Here is a 17320-nt window from a genome sequence, read left to right as displayed (position 1 = left end):
TCCCATAGATAAGCCAGTGAGGGCCAGACTAGTAGTTGGGTCGGTGACGACCAGCGAATCCCTGGTGTTGTATGTCTTTTTTTCTTGCTTTTTTCCCGATTTCTTTCATAAAACACACTTGTTGGTTTCTTTTCTTCTGAGTCCGCATTGTATTTTCATAATACCCACCACAAATATTTGCGCTTTTATTTTAACCTTTGCCGCCCAGGCAAAAGGTGCTGCAGATGCTGTGCTGAGATCATGCGACCTTGGCGCCTGCTGTGGAGAACTTTGGGCCTCTCACAGTACTCCCCTTCCTCCTTCAATTCACTTCCTTTCCTAAAACTACCTGCTCTAGAATTTCCATTTCTCCCTTCTTCTACGTCCGGTTGTATTGGAGTGTTCTTTTTTTTATTCGTCTTCGCTGCCAGAATTCGAAGTACAAGTGTTGGAAGTCCGTGCCCTGGCCTTGCCCACTCACCGGCACCCCTTCCCGGTATTTAGGAGTCTGCCCTTATTTCCGTTTTTCGTCTTCCATTTTCTTCCTTAACCAACCCTTCCTCCGTTTGTCGCCTTTCCCTATCTCAGCAGGAAGTAAAAGGGGAGGATTTCGGCCTGCGTCAACCGCCAAGCTGCGTTGCAACATCACCTCCAGCTGAGCTACTCCACGGCATCATCACGACCGGCGCCCCCAACCCTCGACCCATCGTTACTGGGCCCAAACGACCGGTAGACCATGCCACCCAAAATGGCTTCCAACTCCGAGCTCTCGGAAATGAAGCCACTTCTTCAATCCCTTGCCCCAGGACTCAAAGCCGCCAAGTCCGATGTAGCAGAGCTCAAGAAGAGCCAATCGCAAAGCCAACAGAGCAACTCAACCTGCGCCAATGCGCAAACGCCGGCCCTGTATTATCTACCGTTGAGAAGGCGCTCAGCGACACCGAGACTAAGCTGCTGGCCAGGATACGCGATACCGAGACTGCGGTCCTGCAGCTTGTTGAGGAGGAGAAGGTCTTGATCCATGCTGAGGTTGTGCAGCTCAGTCGCACAGTGAAGTCTGCGCTGGAGGATGCAAAGGGAAAGATGATGGAGAAGGTTGCTGAGGTGGTGGATGCAAATGACCCTAAGCGCAGCAGGTCCACGGCTGATCTCGACGGGGATGACGACGAGGATGTCCCGAGGAAGCGGGTTAAGCAAGAGGAGGAGAGTGATAAAGATTCCGATAATGACCATTTTGACAACGACGACAAGTGGGAAAAGCAAAGATGGAACTGCACCGCTCTTGACCGGGCCGTGATGGACATTTCGAATACAGCATATGAGTCCATCGACTGCGAGGAAGTTCTGCCGGAGTGAATTCTTCCGGCACTGGTCAAATTCTACTCAAGTGCAACCGACGAGAGGATCGAACGCTGGGTCCTCTTTCAAAAGGAGGGAGAAGTTGGCTTCAATTTCTGCTTGTACGGCATCTTCTACCATGGGCATAAGCATGCAGAAGTTGCAAGAGGAGGGTGCTTCTGTAGGGCCCACGTCCCGCCTGGCTTGAGGCAGAGAGCTACCAAGTGTATCCGGGTTCAGCGAAGCGTTGAAGGTTCTGAGAAGGTGCTGTTTTCTTGGGGACAAGATATTGGATCTGCTCCTGTTCTTGGTCGCTTTGAGTGGGGTAGTGTGATGAGCCGTTACAAGCACAGGAGTATTATCGCTGGGATAGAACAATAGAGTAACGGAGTAGTAGCCAAAAGGTACTGGTAGATTGTGATAGCTATTGCTTGCTGAAGAGCCTTATAAACGAAGGCCTGGAGGCTTTCTTTTATACTGCTCTTCCCTAGACCTGGTGTACTGGACTCGAGGACCCGGGGTCCCGAAGCCTTCGGGCCTTCGGATCCAACCTGATTGGTCTATTTATCTAGCTAGTTTACATCACTTTGGTTGGATCGTAATAATAGTCCCTGTCGACACTACCACTGCCATCAAGGACGAGGTCTTCGTCCAAACCGGCCAAGAGCCTGTCACCCTCCGTCCCTCCCAGTACTACCATCCTGGCGAGGCGTACGTGTGATGGGAGCCTTGCAGTTGTGCCTCTCGACTGCCATCGCAACTATATAAGACCACTTGAGCGACCGAATTGCCAGCTTCGGTTACTTGTATCCTTTTGGAACATAGCCTAGTGATGTAGTGGTCCGCCAGCGCCGTGACAGTACGCAACCTGGCTTATCTCCTTTGAAAGGCCTGTCTCTCCTTTCCGTCTTTTGACGTCAGCAACATTCGTCGCCAAGTCCAGAAACGCCGCCCACTAGACCAATGTACAAAATGCTTTGAGTGGCATGGCCGTAGAGGGTGCGCTCGCGCTGCTAAATGACCGGTGGCATTGTTTTGGATGCCCCAAGGGGCGCAAGCGTAGACATTTTGTAGTTATGGTTGTTGGGATATCGACCGCGAAAACGGCGATTTAGATGGTGTTAAGGGGTTTGCGGGCAACCAGGTGTTAATACTAACACTTGGCGCTAAGTCTTTTTGTTGTAGGAGGAAGATGGATTGGACATCGTACCGTTGATAAAGTCCAAGATGCGTTCTTAGACGAGAAAGGAGTGAGCAGAATGTGCCTGCCAACGTATATTAGCCATCAAAACCAGGCCCCGCGACTTACCATCGTGAAGTGCCCTGTTGGAGGTAACGGAATGATACACCACAAGTGGCATTGAGTGTGGGAGTCAATTTCGTGTATTAATTAGGTTAAAAGAGAGAGAGAGAACAGAACAAGGAGGACGGAGTCCGACGTGGTTTATATACAGGGTAGCTATGTGTGGATCGTATCCACTTAGACAGAAACGCCAAAGAATGTGATGGCTTCAACACTCCCCCTCGATCCAAGCATAGGTTACAAGTGGTTATTTACAGTGATTCTCTCTCTCACACACGTTGGTCAGCACCAGTAAAAACCCAGTGGGAAAAGGATTGCTGCCGTGTGTGGATCGTAAAGTGAAAGTAAGTTGAAAAACAGATTTGTGATCCCGGGACCAAGCCCGGGAGTGGAATTTGGATTGAAGCATGGAAATAGGTGTGTCGGCGGGTCAGCCGCCTGAAGAGTTGTATGAGCGTTGTGGGTGTAGTACAGAGGTGCCAGTGATTATAGTGTTGAAAGGACACTAATTAGACCCTTCTGGGGCTTCCAAGAGTCCAAGGGCTCGTCGGTGGCGTTGGAAGGCGTCGCGGGGTAGTGGCTTCGTGAAGACGTCTGCCACTTGTTCGTTTGTGGGAATGTACTGGAAATTGACGTCTCCAGCTGCTTGGCGTTCTCTGCACCAGAGTTCTTGTACGTGAATGTGTTTAGTGCGGGAATGGTGTTGCGGGTTCCTCGCAAGGGCCAGTGCATCTTGGTTGTCCCCGTAGACCCTTGTGGCCCCTCGGGTTTGCTTGATGTGCAAGTCCGAGAGCAGTCGGCGGAGCCAGATAGCTTCCTTGGTGGCCTGGGTCTGTGCCATAAGTTCAGCTTCGCAGGATGACAAGGACACAGTGGGCTGGCGTTTTGATTGCCAACTGATAGCTGCGCTACCGATGTGGAACACAAAGCCTCCGGTGGAGCGTCTTGTTGAGGTGTCACCCGCCCAGTCGGCGTCTGAAAAACCAGTGAGGTCCTTGAGCTCACCGGTATAAGTGAGTTCGAGGTTGATGGTTCCCTTGAGGTATCTGAAGATGCGTTTCACGGCTGTAACGTGGGCGAGCGTTGGGTTGGCGAGATACCGGCTGCAGAAGGATACGGCAAAGGCTGTATCTGGACGAGTGCCGAGCATAGCGTACATAAGGGAACCGATGGCGCTGGCGTACCAGTGCCGGAGGTAGTTGGAGGCGATGTGGTCGCTGGTCGGTTCTGGGATCTTGCTGGTGTCCATTGGGGTAGATACTGGCTTGCAATCGAGCATCCCAAACTCCTTAAGTATCTTTTCGATGTAGGCTCTTTGGTTGAGTCGGATGATGTGCCGTGATCTATCGCGGGTAACAGCCATGCCCAAGTAATAAGAACAAGGGCCAAGGTCTGTCATTTTGAAACGCTGACTGAGTGCGTGCTTTAGTGCTTGAACGTCGGGTTTGTTGGGGCCGGCAATTAGTAGATCATCAACGTAGATGGCGATATAGGTGTTTCCTTTGCTGAAGATGGCAGCGTCGGATGGTAGTGGTGAGAAGCCCAGGCCATTCAATAAGGTAGCTAGGGTTTTGTACCACACTCGTGGACTCTGTTTGAGGCCATAGAGGGCTCGGTTGAGGCGGCAGACGAGGTTGGGGTTGCTGTTAGGGATACCAGGTGGTTGCTCGACGTAGATTTCTTCGTCTACTTCACCATACAGGAATGCGGTTTGTACGTCCATCTGTTCCAGCTCGAGATCCAGGGCGGCAGCGAGAGCAAATATGAGCTTGTAACTCATCGGTTTGACCACCGAGGCAAAGGTCTCGTTGTAGTCTACCCCTTCCTGTTGCTCGAAACCACGGACAACCCATCGCGCCTTGTATCGTAGGACCTCGCCGTTGGCACCTGTCTTGAGCTTGTATACCCATTTCCCAGACAATACCTTTCTGCCCAATATTTTTGGCACCAATGTCCAGGTTTTGTTTTGTAAAAGCGATTGGTACTCTTGTTGCATGGCTTCTTTCCATCGTAGCCAGTTAGGCTGTTTTTGGGCTTGGTTGAGGTTGGCGGGCTCAGGGGCAAGAGGTGTGGCAAGCCCCATAAGGGCGAGAATGGCCTTGTCAGGGTTTTTGATAGCTTGAAGCAGTAGTTCGGGATGGTGGCTTGTGACGGTGTGCTGGTGACCTGAGTCGTAGAGGCTTGGATCACCGCCGACAACGATGGTGTCAAGTATGGGTGAGGACGGTGGATATTGGGGCATACCCAGTGGTGGTGACGGTGTGAAGTCGGATGAGAGGTCTGATAATTCTGACTGTGATTCTGGTGAGGCGGTGAGTTCGGATTGTGCAGTCGTATCAGAGTCTCCCCCTGGCTGTGCTATGGGAACTCCCCCTGAATCAGAGGGCGATGCTGCGCGGGAGCTACCCCGGCTTATGGGTTTGGAGTGAGGGCCGGGACGGTAATGGGCGGTGAACTCAGCGGAGTCGGTGATAGAGTCTGTATCAGAGGTACCGAGGTCAAAGGCGGTGTCTGATTCAGGAGCGGGCGGCGAAGACAGAATTTGTGCGGTCGTAATTTCTTGCGTAGCAAGGTCAGGCGGGCTGGGTGAGATGCAGGTGAAGGCCTCGTCGAACACCACGTTATTGGTAGATATAATCTTGTTGTTGTTGTTGTTGTCTGTGAGGACGATGTAATTCCGTCCGCCTTCGTATCCTAGCAGTCGACACTTGCCAGCGGTGGGGGTGAGCTTCCCTGGAAAGTCTGAGTCGGATAATTTGTAGTAGCCGGTGGCACCAATAACCCTGAGGTGCGACAGATCAGGTTGACGGCCTTCCCATGCTTCAAATGGCGTCTTCCCAATGACTCGGCTTGGACACCGGTTTTTGAGGTAGACAATTGTCTGAAGTAGGATGGGCCAGAGACGGCGGGGAAATTGGCTATCCACTAGGACGGTTGTGATGCGCTCCTGAAGGATCCGATTCAGGCGCTCTGAGATCCCATTTTGTTCGTGTTGGTTGACCGCTGAGTAGCTTAGCGTAATAAGGCGGTTCCGGCACCAGAGTTTGAAGCGCTTGCTGGTGTTTTCACCAGCCCTATCAAGGTGAATGTGGCGTATGGGATGTTCTGGCTTATCAACTGTCGCATGCCATTCGGCGACTACACGAGGAAACTCGTCTCTGATCTTAATGGCATAGACCCATACGTACTGCGTGAAGTCATCTGTAATGGTGACCCAGTACGATTCCCCCCGAGACCCTCGAAGCGGAAAGGCCCGCAAATGTCCATATGGACGTGCTCAAGGGGCCGACTCCCTTTGCGCAAGGTACCCTTATGGGGTACCTGTTTCAGGCGGCCAAGTGCGCACTTGTCGCAAAAACAGGTGTCGGGGACAGGGCCTATGCCGGTGGCCATCGTCTGCAGCAGACGGATGTTATCTTCGCCGAGATGAGCTAGGCGATCATGCCAGATTTTGAGAGATTTCTTTTCGAGGGCGTAAGCGGCGAGGGCAAGGCGATGAACTGGGTTGGTTTTGGTAGGCTGGCGAACTAAGTATATCCCGTTGACGCTGAAACCTCTGAAGCGGAGGCGTCGACCGTGGACTCCCACTACTGCGCTGTTTCCGAACGTAACGACGTAACCACGATGGTCGAGTTGTGATACAGAAAGGAGATTGCAGGCGGCGCGAGGAGAGTAGTGAGCCCCTTCTAGAAGCATGAAAGAATCCTTCCCTTCTTTAGAAGTGCTACTAACGTGAAGCTTGTAGGTTCCGGTGGCCTTGGGGGTTATTTCAACGTTGCCTATGCCAATGATGGGTGGACCGGTGTGTGACGAACCGTTACAAGCACAGGAGTATTATCGCTGGGATAGAACAATAGAGTAACGGAGTAGTAGCCAAAAGGTACTGGTAGGTTGTGATAGCTATTGCTTGCTGAAGAACCGGTAACAAGAGGCCGGGGAAGGCCTTCTTTTATACCGGTCTTCATGGACCCGATATACTGGACCCGTGGACCCGAACCTTCGTCTCGGGTCCCCGGGACCCGGGCTTAGGACCCGGGGCTTCGGGTCCTCCCTTCGGGTCCGATCTGATTGGTCGGCTAGTCTAATCTCCATGATTGGATCGTAACACGATGCCCCCCTCTCTGTGGCTTTGTCCTCAACGCCACAATGTACCCTAAATAATAATACTTATCCGCTTCCGTTGCTTGGGTGCCAACGAGTTTTTGTTAGTCGCTACCTTATTGCCTGCCGTGCCCCAGTTCTCTCCCTTCCCGACCATCGTTCTTCTTTAACAATCCTGTGTCACCCTGTCCCTTTTGTTCCTGGTAAGTTCTCCATTAACAACCTTCATTATGAATCCTTCTCGTGTCTCTCGTCCTCGCAGGTCCGCTCAAAAGGGGGCTGCCACTAAAGCTTTGGCAGTTTTGATTGAGAGCGCTGGCGAACCATCCGAAATGCCGTGCAGCAGCTGTCATCGTCATGGGCGTACATGTGTTGTTGATCCTTTGAAGTCGAACTCGTGTAGCGAGTGTGTTCGTCGCAAAACTTCTTGTGACGGCCAGGACGTTACTCGTCGTTGTGAGTGTTCTCTTCCAGCTCTTGCTTTCATTGTATTGATCGTTTCAGTGTATCAATCCATGAAGGATGCGAAGCGTCTTGAGGAGGAGGAAGATAAGTTGTTGCGTAGCTCGGTGGAAATTCAGTCTCGGTTGTTGCGTGTGCGGGAGCAGAAACGTCATCTTCAGAAACGTCAGAAGGAAATGTTTGATCGCGGGATGGCTGATTTGGCGGAGGAGCTTGGTGACAATAATCCTCTGGGTGTCGGCAATCCTCTGGGGGAGCCTGCTAATTCTTCCGACGACCCTGTCCCCGTCGATTTGACCGGGGAGGGGTTGGATTTTGACCAGTGGGCTCGGGAGAATGGGTTGGAGATGCCTGAATTCGGGGCGGCGGTTGTGGCCGGTCAGGATTCTGGCGATGCCAATCCTCAATCTCTTTCTTAAAGTTGCGGAGGTATTCTGAGGGTTCCCATGTATTGCTTTCGTGTCCGTAACCTTCCCATTTGACAAGGTACTTGATATTACCGTCTTCGATCGTGGAGTCCAATATGTCTTCTGCCATGAACTCGTCACCCTCGTTCCAGGTTTCGACCTTCTTGTCGAGTCTGGCGTTCTTGGGCGCTGGTTCCAGTAGTGAGATGTGGAAAGTAGGCCATTGTCGCATGCCTTTGGGTAGTTCAAGACGGTAGTTGCTAGTGCTGACTTTCTCGAGAACCTTGAAGGGTCCCAGTTTCTTGTAGTCAAGCTTGTCACTAGGTCGTTTTGTTTTGATATTACGACGAAGGAGGTAAACTTTGTCTCCCCTCTTGAAGATCGGCGCCGTCGATCTAGTGCGGTCGTAATATCTGCTCATTCTGTCGCGGACGAATGTGAGTTCGTCGCGCAGTGTTTCGTGCATTTCAATGAGCCTTTCTGCGCGGATGTGTGCTCTGGGCACGAGTGATTCTGAGTCCCATCCCCTACGGGAGCTCATTTCGTAGCCGAAGTTGGCAAAGAAGGGTGTTACCTTCGTTGTCTCCGTCTTCGAGCTATTGTAGGACATTTGCGCTGTCGGAAGAAGTTCTGACCAGTTGTCTTGTTCGTAGTTGACGTATGCTCGTAGGTAAGCTTCCAAGACTTGGTTCATTCTTTCCGTCTGACCGTCGGTCCTTGCGTGGTACGCTGTTGACATCTTGTGTTTGACACCTAATTTGTTCATGAAGGCTTGCCAGAATCGTGATGAGAATAGTTTGTCTCGGTCAGTCACGAGTTCCTTTGGCCATCCGTGATTGGAGGTGATGTGTCGTATGAAGATGTGGCCAAGTTGTTCTGCGCCAGTGTCTTCTCTGAATGGTAGGAAGTAGGCGAACTTGGTAAAGCGGTCAACGACCACTAAGATGCTGTCGTATTCAATGCCGGTGGCTGGGTCTCTTGATACGGGCAGCTTTGTGATGAAGTCCATAGTAACGCATTGCCAGGGTCCTTCGGATACTGGCAGGGGTTCTAGCAGTCCATAGGGTTTGTGTCGGTTCGCTTTTGTCTTGTGACAAATCTCACATTCATGTAGGACTTCTGTGATGACGCCTTTCATGCCGGCGAATCCGAATGTCTCTTGTACCCTTGCAATTTTGCGTGCAATGCCAGCATGGCCGCCTTCTTCCGGAGACTCGTGGATGTCCTTTACGAGTTCTTTCTGAAGTGTTGGCGGGACCCATAGCTTTCCTCTGTGTAGCCATGGTTCGGTTGTGGATGATAGGTGCGTCCTGATTTCTTCGTCATCTACTTCGTGTTGTGCGTCTGTGATTCGTTGGATCCAGTCGTCAGGTTCTCCCTTTGAGATGTTGTAGACCTTAAGATCATCGTCGATGTCGTCTAGCTGTACCGGTTGATGTCGTAGCGACCCATCCTTGTTTGATTGGAATAGTGTAGCTGACATCGTGACTTCTTTGTTGAATTTGAGGTCCTCTCGTCGGCTTAGGGCGTCAGCCCTGGCGTTTTCGGAGCCTTTTCGGTAGTAGATGTTGAAGTTAAATTGTGATAGGAATTCTGACCATCGTGTCTGTCGTTGGTTAAGTTCCTTTGTCGAGGTGAAGTACGTCAGATTCTTGTGGTCTGAGTATACTTTGACGGTTTCTCTAGTTCCGCTGAGCCATGGTCTCCATTCCTTGAAGGCCCATATGATGGACATGAGCTCTTTGTCGTGAATCGGGTAGTTGAGCTCTGGTCCACGGAATGCCTTTGAGAAAAATGCGATTGGGTGTAGACGGTTCTGGTCGTCTCGTTGACCTAGTTGTCCGCCCATAGCCCAGTCAGAAGCGTCAGTCTCGACTTCAAATTCCTTGTCGGGGTTTGGTAACATGAGAATCGGATCGTCCAATATCATTTGCTTCAGTTTGTTGAAGGCGTCGTCGCATTCCTTGGTCCAGTTGAATCCGACGTCTTTCTTGGTGAGATCGTTCAATGGTTTGGCGATGCCTCCAAATCCTTTGATAAAGCGACGATAGAAGTTGACGAACCCCAAAAATCCTCGTACTCCTGTTACCGTAGTGGGTGCTGGCCATTCGGCGACGTCCTTGATCTTGGTAGGGTCCATGCGAATCTGACCCGGGGAGATGCGGTAGCCCAGGAAGTCTACTTGTTCCTTGTGGAACTCGCTCTTCTTGGGGTTGACGGACAGGCCTGCCTTTTCGAGGGCGGCCAACACCTTGTGGACGTGTTTCTGATGTTGTTCTTCATTTTCAGAAAACACGATGATGTCGTCAATGTAGGCCATCACGAATTCTCCTGCGAATTGTTTGAGCACAGCATCGACTCGAGCTTGGAACGAGGCTGGTGCGTTCGTGAGGCCTTGTGGCATAATGCGGTATTCGTAATGTCCCAATGGGGTTCTGAATGCCGTCTTGATTTCTTCGCCCTTCTTCATGCGAATCTGTGAGAAAGCCGAGGTAAGATCGAACTTGGAAAATATTGTCGCTTTGCCGAGTCGATCTCTCATCTCTTGGATCAGCGGTAGTGGGTATCTATTCTTGATCGTGTCGCTGTTGAGATGTCTGTAGTCAATGACGAGGCGAAGATCTCCGTCTTTCTTTGGTACAAAGAGAATAGGGGAGCCCCATGGTGACTGGGATTCTCGAATATGTCCCAGTTTGAGCCTCTCGTCGATGTACTCCTTGAGTGCCTTCATCTGTGCAGCGTTAAGCTGGTAGATCTTCTGGTATTTGGGTTTGGCACCTTCCTTCAAGGGTATCTCGTGGTCCCATGGACCGTGTGCTGGCAATGTGCACTCAGAAGACGACCGGAAGATCTTGTATCCTCGGTATTGGACTGGGACGTCTTTGAGTCGCTCATCGGTAGACTTGGGTGGTGGTTCAGGAGGTGGTCCCTCCTCGGGGTAATTGTTGATGAACATGACCATTCTTGATGGTTCTAGTGGTGGCGTAGTCTCGTGTGACGAAGGATGCCAACCCTTTCGGTCAGTGACTGAGACTTCTTCTGTCGCTGGAGCGCTGGGTGTTCGTCGTTTGATGGTTTTATTGCTCCAGTCGATATCCGGGTTGTATTTCCTCAGCCAGGGTCTACCCAAGATGGCATCGTGTTTCCCAATTGGGGTGATGTCGAAGACGATTTCTTGTAGATCCCCGTTGATGACAACCTTCATTGGTACTGTTTCTCGTAGTACCTGTCCTTCTTCATAGCTAGGACTTTTCCCTTCGAATGTGTACACTCTGTAGGGTCTCTTCTTGAGTACCCATGGGATCTTCCAATCATTCACCGTCTGTGGTGTAATGAGGTTGATCGACGATCCTGAGTCGATCATGGCCATTGCTTTTCCTTGGAATGGCTGTGTCCAGGTCATCTGGACCTCGTAAATCGAGTCCTCATCTCGACTTACTTCGAGGATCTGTGGCGGTGCAGCTACTCGCGGTCCTCTCGCGAAGAGCTGACGCCACTTCCCTGTCTTCTGCGGCCACCACGGCGTTTCCTCTGGGACCCTGACCTTGTCGGGGGTCCACAGACCGTGCTGGTGTCTGAAGACGATGCTGCTGCAGTTTCCTTGTCTTGTTCCTTGCGGAGGCCCTGCTTGTTCTTCTCTTCTTGCAATGTTTGCCTAGCGTGCCATTGTCGTGCTTTGTCGGCCATATGGACTGCACAGTTGGTTCGGCAGCATTCTTGATAGCGAGAGTAGGGAGAAGACATGCAGTCTCTTCCGTATCCATCCTTGAGGGGTAGCTTCAGTAGCTTTCCTCCTCCTTCACGATCGCGTGATCGACCCACGTCCCACATGTTGATGGATTCCTTGTGATAGGTCGCTCGAACAGGGGCGAAATCCCCGTTTTCCACGATCCGTTGTGGGAAATGATCGTTTTCCATCTTGTAGGACAGGTGCCAGGGGCAAGCGTCGTAGAGACAATTGATCCAGGCGATTTTCTTGTGAGACGGGTGTCCTGGATGGACTTGAGGGTGATCCCCTACATGAGGAGACCAAGGATGGTCACATACAGTGTGGACGTTCGCCTCGAAGGCCGACACTCCGATCGACTGTAGCATGGGTCTAGGCGGATAGGTCTCAATGAAGGAGTCGTCGCTATCAATTGGTCCAGCGTAGTATTCGCTGTCCAGTTGTCGATCGTACTTCTCGTCCAAGTTGAAGGTTCTTCTCTTGCGATCTTCTTGTGCGACCTTCTTCTTGAGTCCTTGCAACGAAGACTGGATGAGGGAGATAAGTTCCTCCGGGTGCTTGGTGGAACCGACGAATGTATCCTCGTATCGTTGACAGTCTTCGCGATGGAGCTGTCGTCGGGTGTGATTGTAGGCAAGCTGCTGGATCTTGAGCTCGGTGACCCTTGCGCGTTCGATGTCAACGAGTTGATTAAGTCGGTCCAGCTCGGACTGGAGTTGCTCGTTGCGATCCATCTGGTCGTCGGTGTCCGTGTCTGAATCTCTCATAACATCCGATAGATCCGTATGGACTTCTGGCTCGTCGCGGATAATAGTGGCGAGTGGCCATTCGTCGCGTTCGTCGACGTCTGACAAGAGCATACGCGGCGCAGGCGGCACGGACTGGCTGCGTCGGACTGGGTTTTGGCCGCGGTGTTGCTTATTCTCTTTGTTGAAATCGAGCTGATGGATGTCAGTGCCATGAATGTAGTCTTCGTGGTCACTTTCGCTTTGATCGGGATCGAATTGGCCGCGCTCATACTGTTCGTACTGATCGTATTCTTCGATCGACATTTAGTCGTCAGTTGGTTCGTTCTCGAAGTCGATCATGCAAATAGTGCGAGAAGGTTCGTCGTCCACAAGTGCGGCGAGGGCGTTAGCGAAGTCGTGGTCGATCTCGATGTTGTCGACCTCCCTGCCCTTTCCTTTGCTCTTGCTGATGGAATTGGTCGAGTGAGTGGGAACTGGTTTCCATCCTCCTTGACGCTTGTTGCCTCCGCTGCGGCAATCGCGGGCGAAGTGTCCTGGCTTGTCGCATTTGAAGCACTTCTTGTCCTTGCTGGGACCTCCTCTGCGATTGTTGTCGCGGTTGTCGATTGCGTCAACGTCCATGGGACCAGGGTGAGTGCCATACGCGGTGCTACGTGATCTGTTGTTGTAGCTGTTGCCTCCACGCTGGTACTTGTACCCTGTGTTAGCGGGTGCGCGAGGGCGACTGTCTCCAGCGCCTTTCTCTCTCTTTCGCTCGAAAAGGCGGTTATCGATGACGATGGCCTCGTTCATATATTCGTCGAGGCTCTTGGTCTTGCGGTCGATTTTGATGAGCTCGTCCTTGACGTCACTCTTCAAGCCGCGGTAAAACTGGTACTTGAGGCCTTCGTCGTTCCAGTCAACGCGGAAGGCGAGCTGTCTGAACTCGGCGGAATAGGATGCGGCTGACTTGGTCTGGCGGAGCTCGTTCAGTTTGGTCTCGGCCTGGCGAACCTTGTCGGCGAGTCCAAAGACCTGGTTGATGGAACTCTCGAAGTACTCGAAGTCGGTGAATGTCTTCTGGGTCTCGATGTGCATCTCGTTCCAGGGGTTGTTGAGGTAGTCCGCTTGATTGGGTTGGAACCACTCGAGGGCTTTGCCGGTGAGGAATGAGGAGGCGTACAAGACCTGCTGGACAGAGTCCACGGTGTTGGTAAAGCGAGGGTTGGCGCGGACCTGGGTGAGGAAGCCTTGGAGGTCCTCTTCCTTAGTGCCGTCGAACTTGGGCGGGGCGTTGAGCTTGATGGTGCTCTTGGGAACGACCGTGGCCGTGGGAGTGATGGCCTCGAGGTCGTTGATCTTGTTGCGGAGCATGTTGATGATGTTGCGCAGTTCGACGTCGCCGGTGTCTTTGGTGATGGCAGGGACGAGGGTAGCCCTGCGAGTGCGAGCTTCTTCTCTAGCGAGAAGGTCGGCGGCCTTGACGGGATCGCCATTGTCGTCAACAATGCCTGTCATGGTGTCGGTGCCAGTTTCAAGGTCTTTGAAATCGGTGCTCGGGTGACCAGCACCAGCGAGTCCTCTGGCGGAACTTCCAGCAGGTTGTTTTCCGGACATGGTGACGATGAGTCAAGGTGGTTGAGGAAACTTGATAATTTTGAGGAAACTTCGGGTGCAGCAGCAAATCCCAGAATACTGGTGTGCAAATTGATGAGCAAGCAACGTGTGACGAACCGTTACAAGCACAGGAGTATTATCGCTGGGATAGAACAATAGAGTAACGGAGTAGTAGCCAAAAGGTACTGGTAGGTTGTGATAGCTATTGCTTGCTGAAGAACCGGTAACAAGAGGCCGGGGAAGGCCTTCTTTTATACCGGTCTTCATGGACCCGATATACTGGACCCGTGGACCCGAACCTTCGTCTCGGGTCCCCGGGACCCGGGCTTAGGACCCGGGGCTTCGGGTCCTCCCTTCGGTCCGATCTGATTGGTCGGCTAGTCTAATCTCCATGATTGGATCGTAACAAATATAAGGCCTGCTTGAGACCGATGTGATTTCCCGCTATCTGTTCGTAGGCCCGACATAGACTACCTGGGCCAGCATGACGTGCTTCCTCACGTCGGTGACGGCCTTTCCCTGGTTTCAAAACAGGCACAGGCACGAGCATGCGCTTGAACGTGCTCTGGTATAGAGAGGTCCAACTAAAGTCCGGGACGACTTCGCTAGCTAGAGGTAGATAGTCCTTTCTCTCTTTATCATCAATCTCATCATCATCTTTTATTGAAGTCGTTCCATCAACCTTTCATGACGTGGCCAGTGCTATCGATGACTGTCGTTCAATACAAATAACACTCTCTCTGCCCGCTACCATCTCGGTTTGTCGTCCTTGTCTTTTCCTTTCCTCCTTTTTTCTTCCCTTTTTTTTTTTTTTTTTTTTTTCCTGTGAAATATTGGCAGCCTGGGGTAATACAATTATTTGAAGCTTGAATAAATGGTTTCGTTGCTGTGCTTGATGAATGGTTTGTTTCTTCGTGGTATTGGTACTCATGACCGTAGTACAATTGACCCTCCTTGGTTATGACTCTCGCTCCATCCATGGCACTTTTTCAGAATTCCCTCTTTCTCACTCTGAAAACCTGAGATATTGGCTACCTCTCATTGGGACGAGTCTGGTGCTTTAGGCTAAGAGTTCCTCGGCAAAGACACACTTGCTAGAGGTACCTATTCAACTCTGCCACTTACGTGAGGGGTGATTTTTCAAGATCATGTTCGGGGTCCTGGGGGTTTCTGCGTTTGTGTATCAGTGGGTTTCACTCGAACATGAAGGGGTCAGTGATATTTCTATCTACTTAGTCCTGGCAAGTAGGCCAAGTCTTTTTACTGAAGGATAACAATGGACTTCGACAACCATATACGACCATAGGTACCGTGTGAAGTAATGTACAATACCCATCATCCAACGCTGCTGGCATACTGGCGTTAGCAGTACCTATATGTAGAGACTATGTACGTGGGAAAGTTGAAGCTCCCCTCCCGCGGTCTTCCGCGTGCTTTAACCCCTCGCCAACCATCCTGGACGCACAAAATCTTCCAGAGTCATCGCTAATCCGTGTCTGATTCCAGATCTGAATATTCATACCAATCATCCGACAGAGGCTCAAGAACCCGCTCTTTGAACTCTTCCTCGCCATTCTCGTAGTAGTACTCAAGATCAATCATGTGCTCTCCTTCCAGCCACCCCGGCGGGAACCAAGGTACCAACGGCATATGAGTGTCAGGGTTAATTCTTGCTCCTTGCTTCCTGTACCTGGCTGCCCGCAGCCCAGCCAGATCAAACCTAGCAGCCAAGTCGGAGTAAGATATCATCACCGTCTCGTCGGCCTCGCCCCCCGTTCCGGTTCCGGTTCCGGTTCCGGTTCCGGTTTTTCTGGTTTTGCCATCGATCAGCAAGACGTTTCTTGTCGTCCAGAGACACCACTCATCTTCCAGCGACGCCCACTTCTCTGCATGTATCCCGTCCGTGCAGACGATCTGGATCTCTTGGAGGTTGGTCCAGTGTTCGAGACCGCTGTAGTACGCAAAGTTGTCGTCGTATGCGTTCTCGAACTTGAGCCGTCTGATGCTGTGTTTGAATAACCGCGGAAACTCGTCGAAAGGGGTTTTCCCAATGTTGATCAGGTCGACTTCGAAGTTCACCCAGATGTAACGTGCCGACTCCGATTCCGGGTCCACGCCCAGGAAAAGCCGGAAGTCCGGGTTGTGCAGTGGTAGGGTGCCTGGAAATACTCCCAACGACGCGGGGCAGAGTTGGTGGAAGACCTTGTGATAGTGCCCCAACCCACCACCATCCTTTGTCGTAAGGTGATTGCGCGCTTCTCGACAGGCGTGCAGGGCCGCAGGCACAGGGGTGGGTGACCGAAATCGGGTGATGGTAATCCAGAAGGGATCCGCATGCTCGCAACCAAAATTGAATTTGGCTCTCAGTTCGTCGGTGACTGGCTTGTTGGAGCGGGTGATGTTGACGTCGACTGTGCGTGGCTCGGCCGTGTACTCCCATATTTTAGATCGAATCTCCCATGGTAGGTCTACAAAACGGGGAGACGAAGCTGTCATTTCGAGCTGCTGGTATCAAGATGACCGGTTGAATAGAGAATTGAATATAAATCAAAGAAAATTGCGAGTTGTTCTCTGTGTGATTCTAAGTTGTAGGCCGAAAGTTTGTTGGGTGAATGATGATGGTACTGGTAAATGTTTATGGGTAAGGAAATAGGGTTAAGCCAACCCCGCGGGCGTGACCAGAGTGGCGTCGATATTAGTCAAGCCTGCAGACTACTTGTGCTATGCATGTAACCCACTTCCCATAATCCAGGACCGGTCCTACTGTACCTTCGTTTCGTCACCTTGGTGCACCATTACACCTTCCTAATCCAGCGTCGCAGTGCTGAGTGGTAGGGAACTTGGGTGTGCCCATTCTAACCGAAGTTACGGTGAAGCTTAGACTGGACGTTTCCGTGCTGGACCGGACTTGAGAAGAAAGTCGACGGAACTTTAACCACTCTGAGTTAAGACTGGTGAGGCACCATATTTACGTATGTTTGGCTTGAAAAGCGTTTGTATAATTCGTTGTTGTCGGCAGTATATGATTGTGAATATAGTTTGGTTTTGGTGCACGCTGCATGCCCTTGTGTACGGAGCTGGCTTTCAGTGGAGTTAGTGTTGTTTGAGCGTATCTGGCTGTGCAATAACTACCTCTACCTAAGGAAACTAAAATATCTATACAGGTTTGTGATTTGTCAATATGCGCTTCCAGGGGCCAATACCACGAAGAGCGCCGCGCTGTATTTCCTTGTCCCAGAGCTTTCACGAGTTGCTCTCAAGAATAAAGATTATCAGGTGGATGACCAATATACTTAGGCCCAGAGTGAAGCATAAATCTGAGTGAATCACAAGGTCGAAGCGACTCGAAGGTAATGAGCCATGGACGCAGGAGCCCGAGCCTGCGTTGAAAATGCTACTTATCAGGTATCCCCCGCTTCAAAACAATCTGGGGGGAAAATGGGAAAAACGAAATGTTCTACATTGCTGGCATGATGGTCAATATGGTCATCATTTGTCACACGGACATTCGACCTCGACCCTAACCCAGCAGCACGAGGCTCGCAGAGCCGCACGGCTGAGCCTCTCGAACCCTTCAAAATGCTTCAGGCAACCAGGCCAACTCGGTCGGAGAGTCTATTCGACCGATAGCACAACCTACCCGAATCCCCTCAATAAT

The 17320-nt window shown here is 51.5% G+C and overlaps 6 protein-coding genes across 6 annotated transcripts; 2 read left to right on the top strand and 4 right to left on the bottom strand.

Annotated features, from left to right (window-relative positions):
• Positions 1-727: 727 nt before the first annotated feature.
• On the top strand, positions 728-997 carry SMAC4_13711 (uncharacterized protein; the record flags this gene model as incomplete). Its single annotated transcript, XM_066091558.1, has 1 exon — positions 728-997. One exon carries the CDS (start codon positions 728-730, stop codon positions 995-997), a length of 270 nt encoding a protein of 89 aa, XP_065946998.1.
• A 300-nt stretch (positions 998-1297) lies between these two features.
• On the top strand, positions 1298-1525 carry SMAC4_13710 (uncharacterized protein; the record flags this gene model as incomplete). The annotated part of the gene is made up of 1 exon (XM_066091557.1): positions 1298-1525. One exon carries the CDS (start codon positions 1298-1300, stop codon positions 1523-1525), a length of 228 nt encoding a protein of 75 aa, XP_065946997.1.
• A 5919-nt stretch (positions 1526-7444) lies between these two features.
• Positions 7445-10993, bottom strand: SMAC4_13709 (uncharacterized protein; the record flags this gene model as incomplete). The annotated part of the gene is made up of 1 exon (XM_066091556.1): positions 7445-10993. The coding sequence occupies one exon, from the start codon at positions 10991-10993 to the stop codon at positions 7445-7447; it is 3549 nt and encodes a 1182-aa protein (XP_065946996.1).
• Positions 10994-11052: 59 nt separating this feature from the next.
• SMAC4_13708 (uncharacterized protein) lies at positions 11053-12177 on the bottom strand (the record flags this gene model as incomplete). The annotated part of the gene is made up of 1 exon (XM_003343499.2): positions 11053-12177. One exon carries the CDS (start codon positions 12175-12177, stop codon positions 11053-11055), a length of 1125 nt encoding a protein of 374 aa, XP_003343547.2.
• Positions 12178-12369: 192 nt separating this feature from the next.
• On the bottom strand, positions 12370-13563 carry SMAC4_13707 (uncharacterized protein; the record flags this gene model as incomplete). Its single annotated transcript, XM_066091555.1, has 1 exon — positions 12370-13563. One exon carries the CDS (start codon positions 13561-13563, stop codon positions 12370-12372), a length of 1194 nt encoding a protein of 397 aa, XP_065946995.1.
• A 930-nt stretch (positions 13564-14493) lies between these two features.
• Positions 14494-16238, bottom strand: SMAC4_13706 (uncharacterized protein). The gene has a single exon (XM_003343531.2). The coding sequence runs from the start codon at positions 16156-16158 to the stop codon at positions 15148-15150; it is 1011 nt and encodes a 336-aa protein (XP_003343579.2). The 5' UTR covers positions 16159-16238; the 3' UTR covers positions 14494-15147.
• Positions 16239-17320: the final 1082 nt, after the last annotated feature.

This window comes from Sordaria macrospora, chromosome 4, assembly GCF_033870435.1.
Source record: "Sordaria macrospora chromosome 4, complete sequence".
NCBI lineage: Eukaryota > Fungi > Ascomycota > Sordariomycetes > Sordariales > Sordariaceae > Sordaria > Sordaria macrospora.
This window is presented reverse-complemented; position numbering and strand designations above follow the sequence as displayed.

Excerpts from the sequence above, each read along its gene's own strand:
- SMAC4_13706 (XM_003343531.2), bottom strand. The coding sequence starts at position 16,158 with ATGACAGCTTCGTCTCCCCGTTTTGTAGACCTACCATGGGAGATTCGA.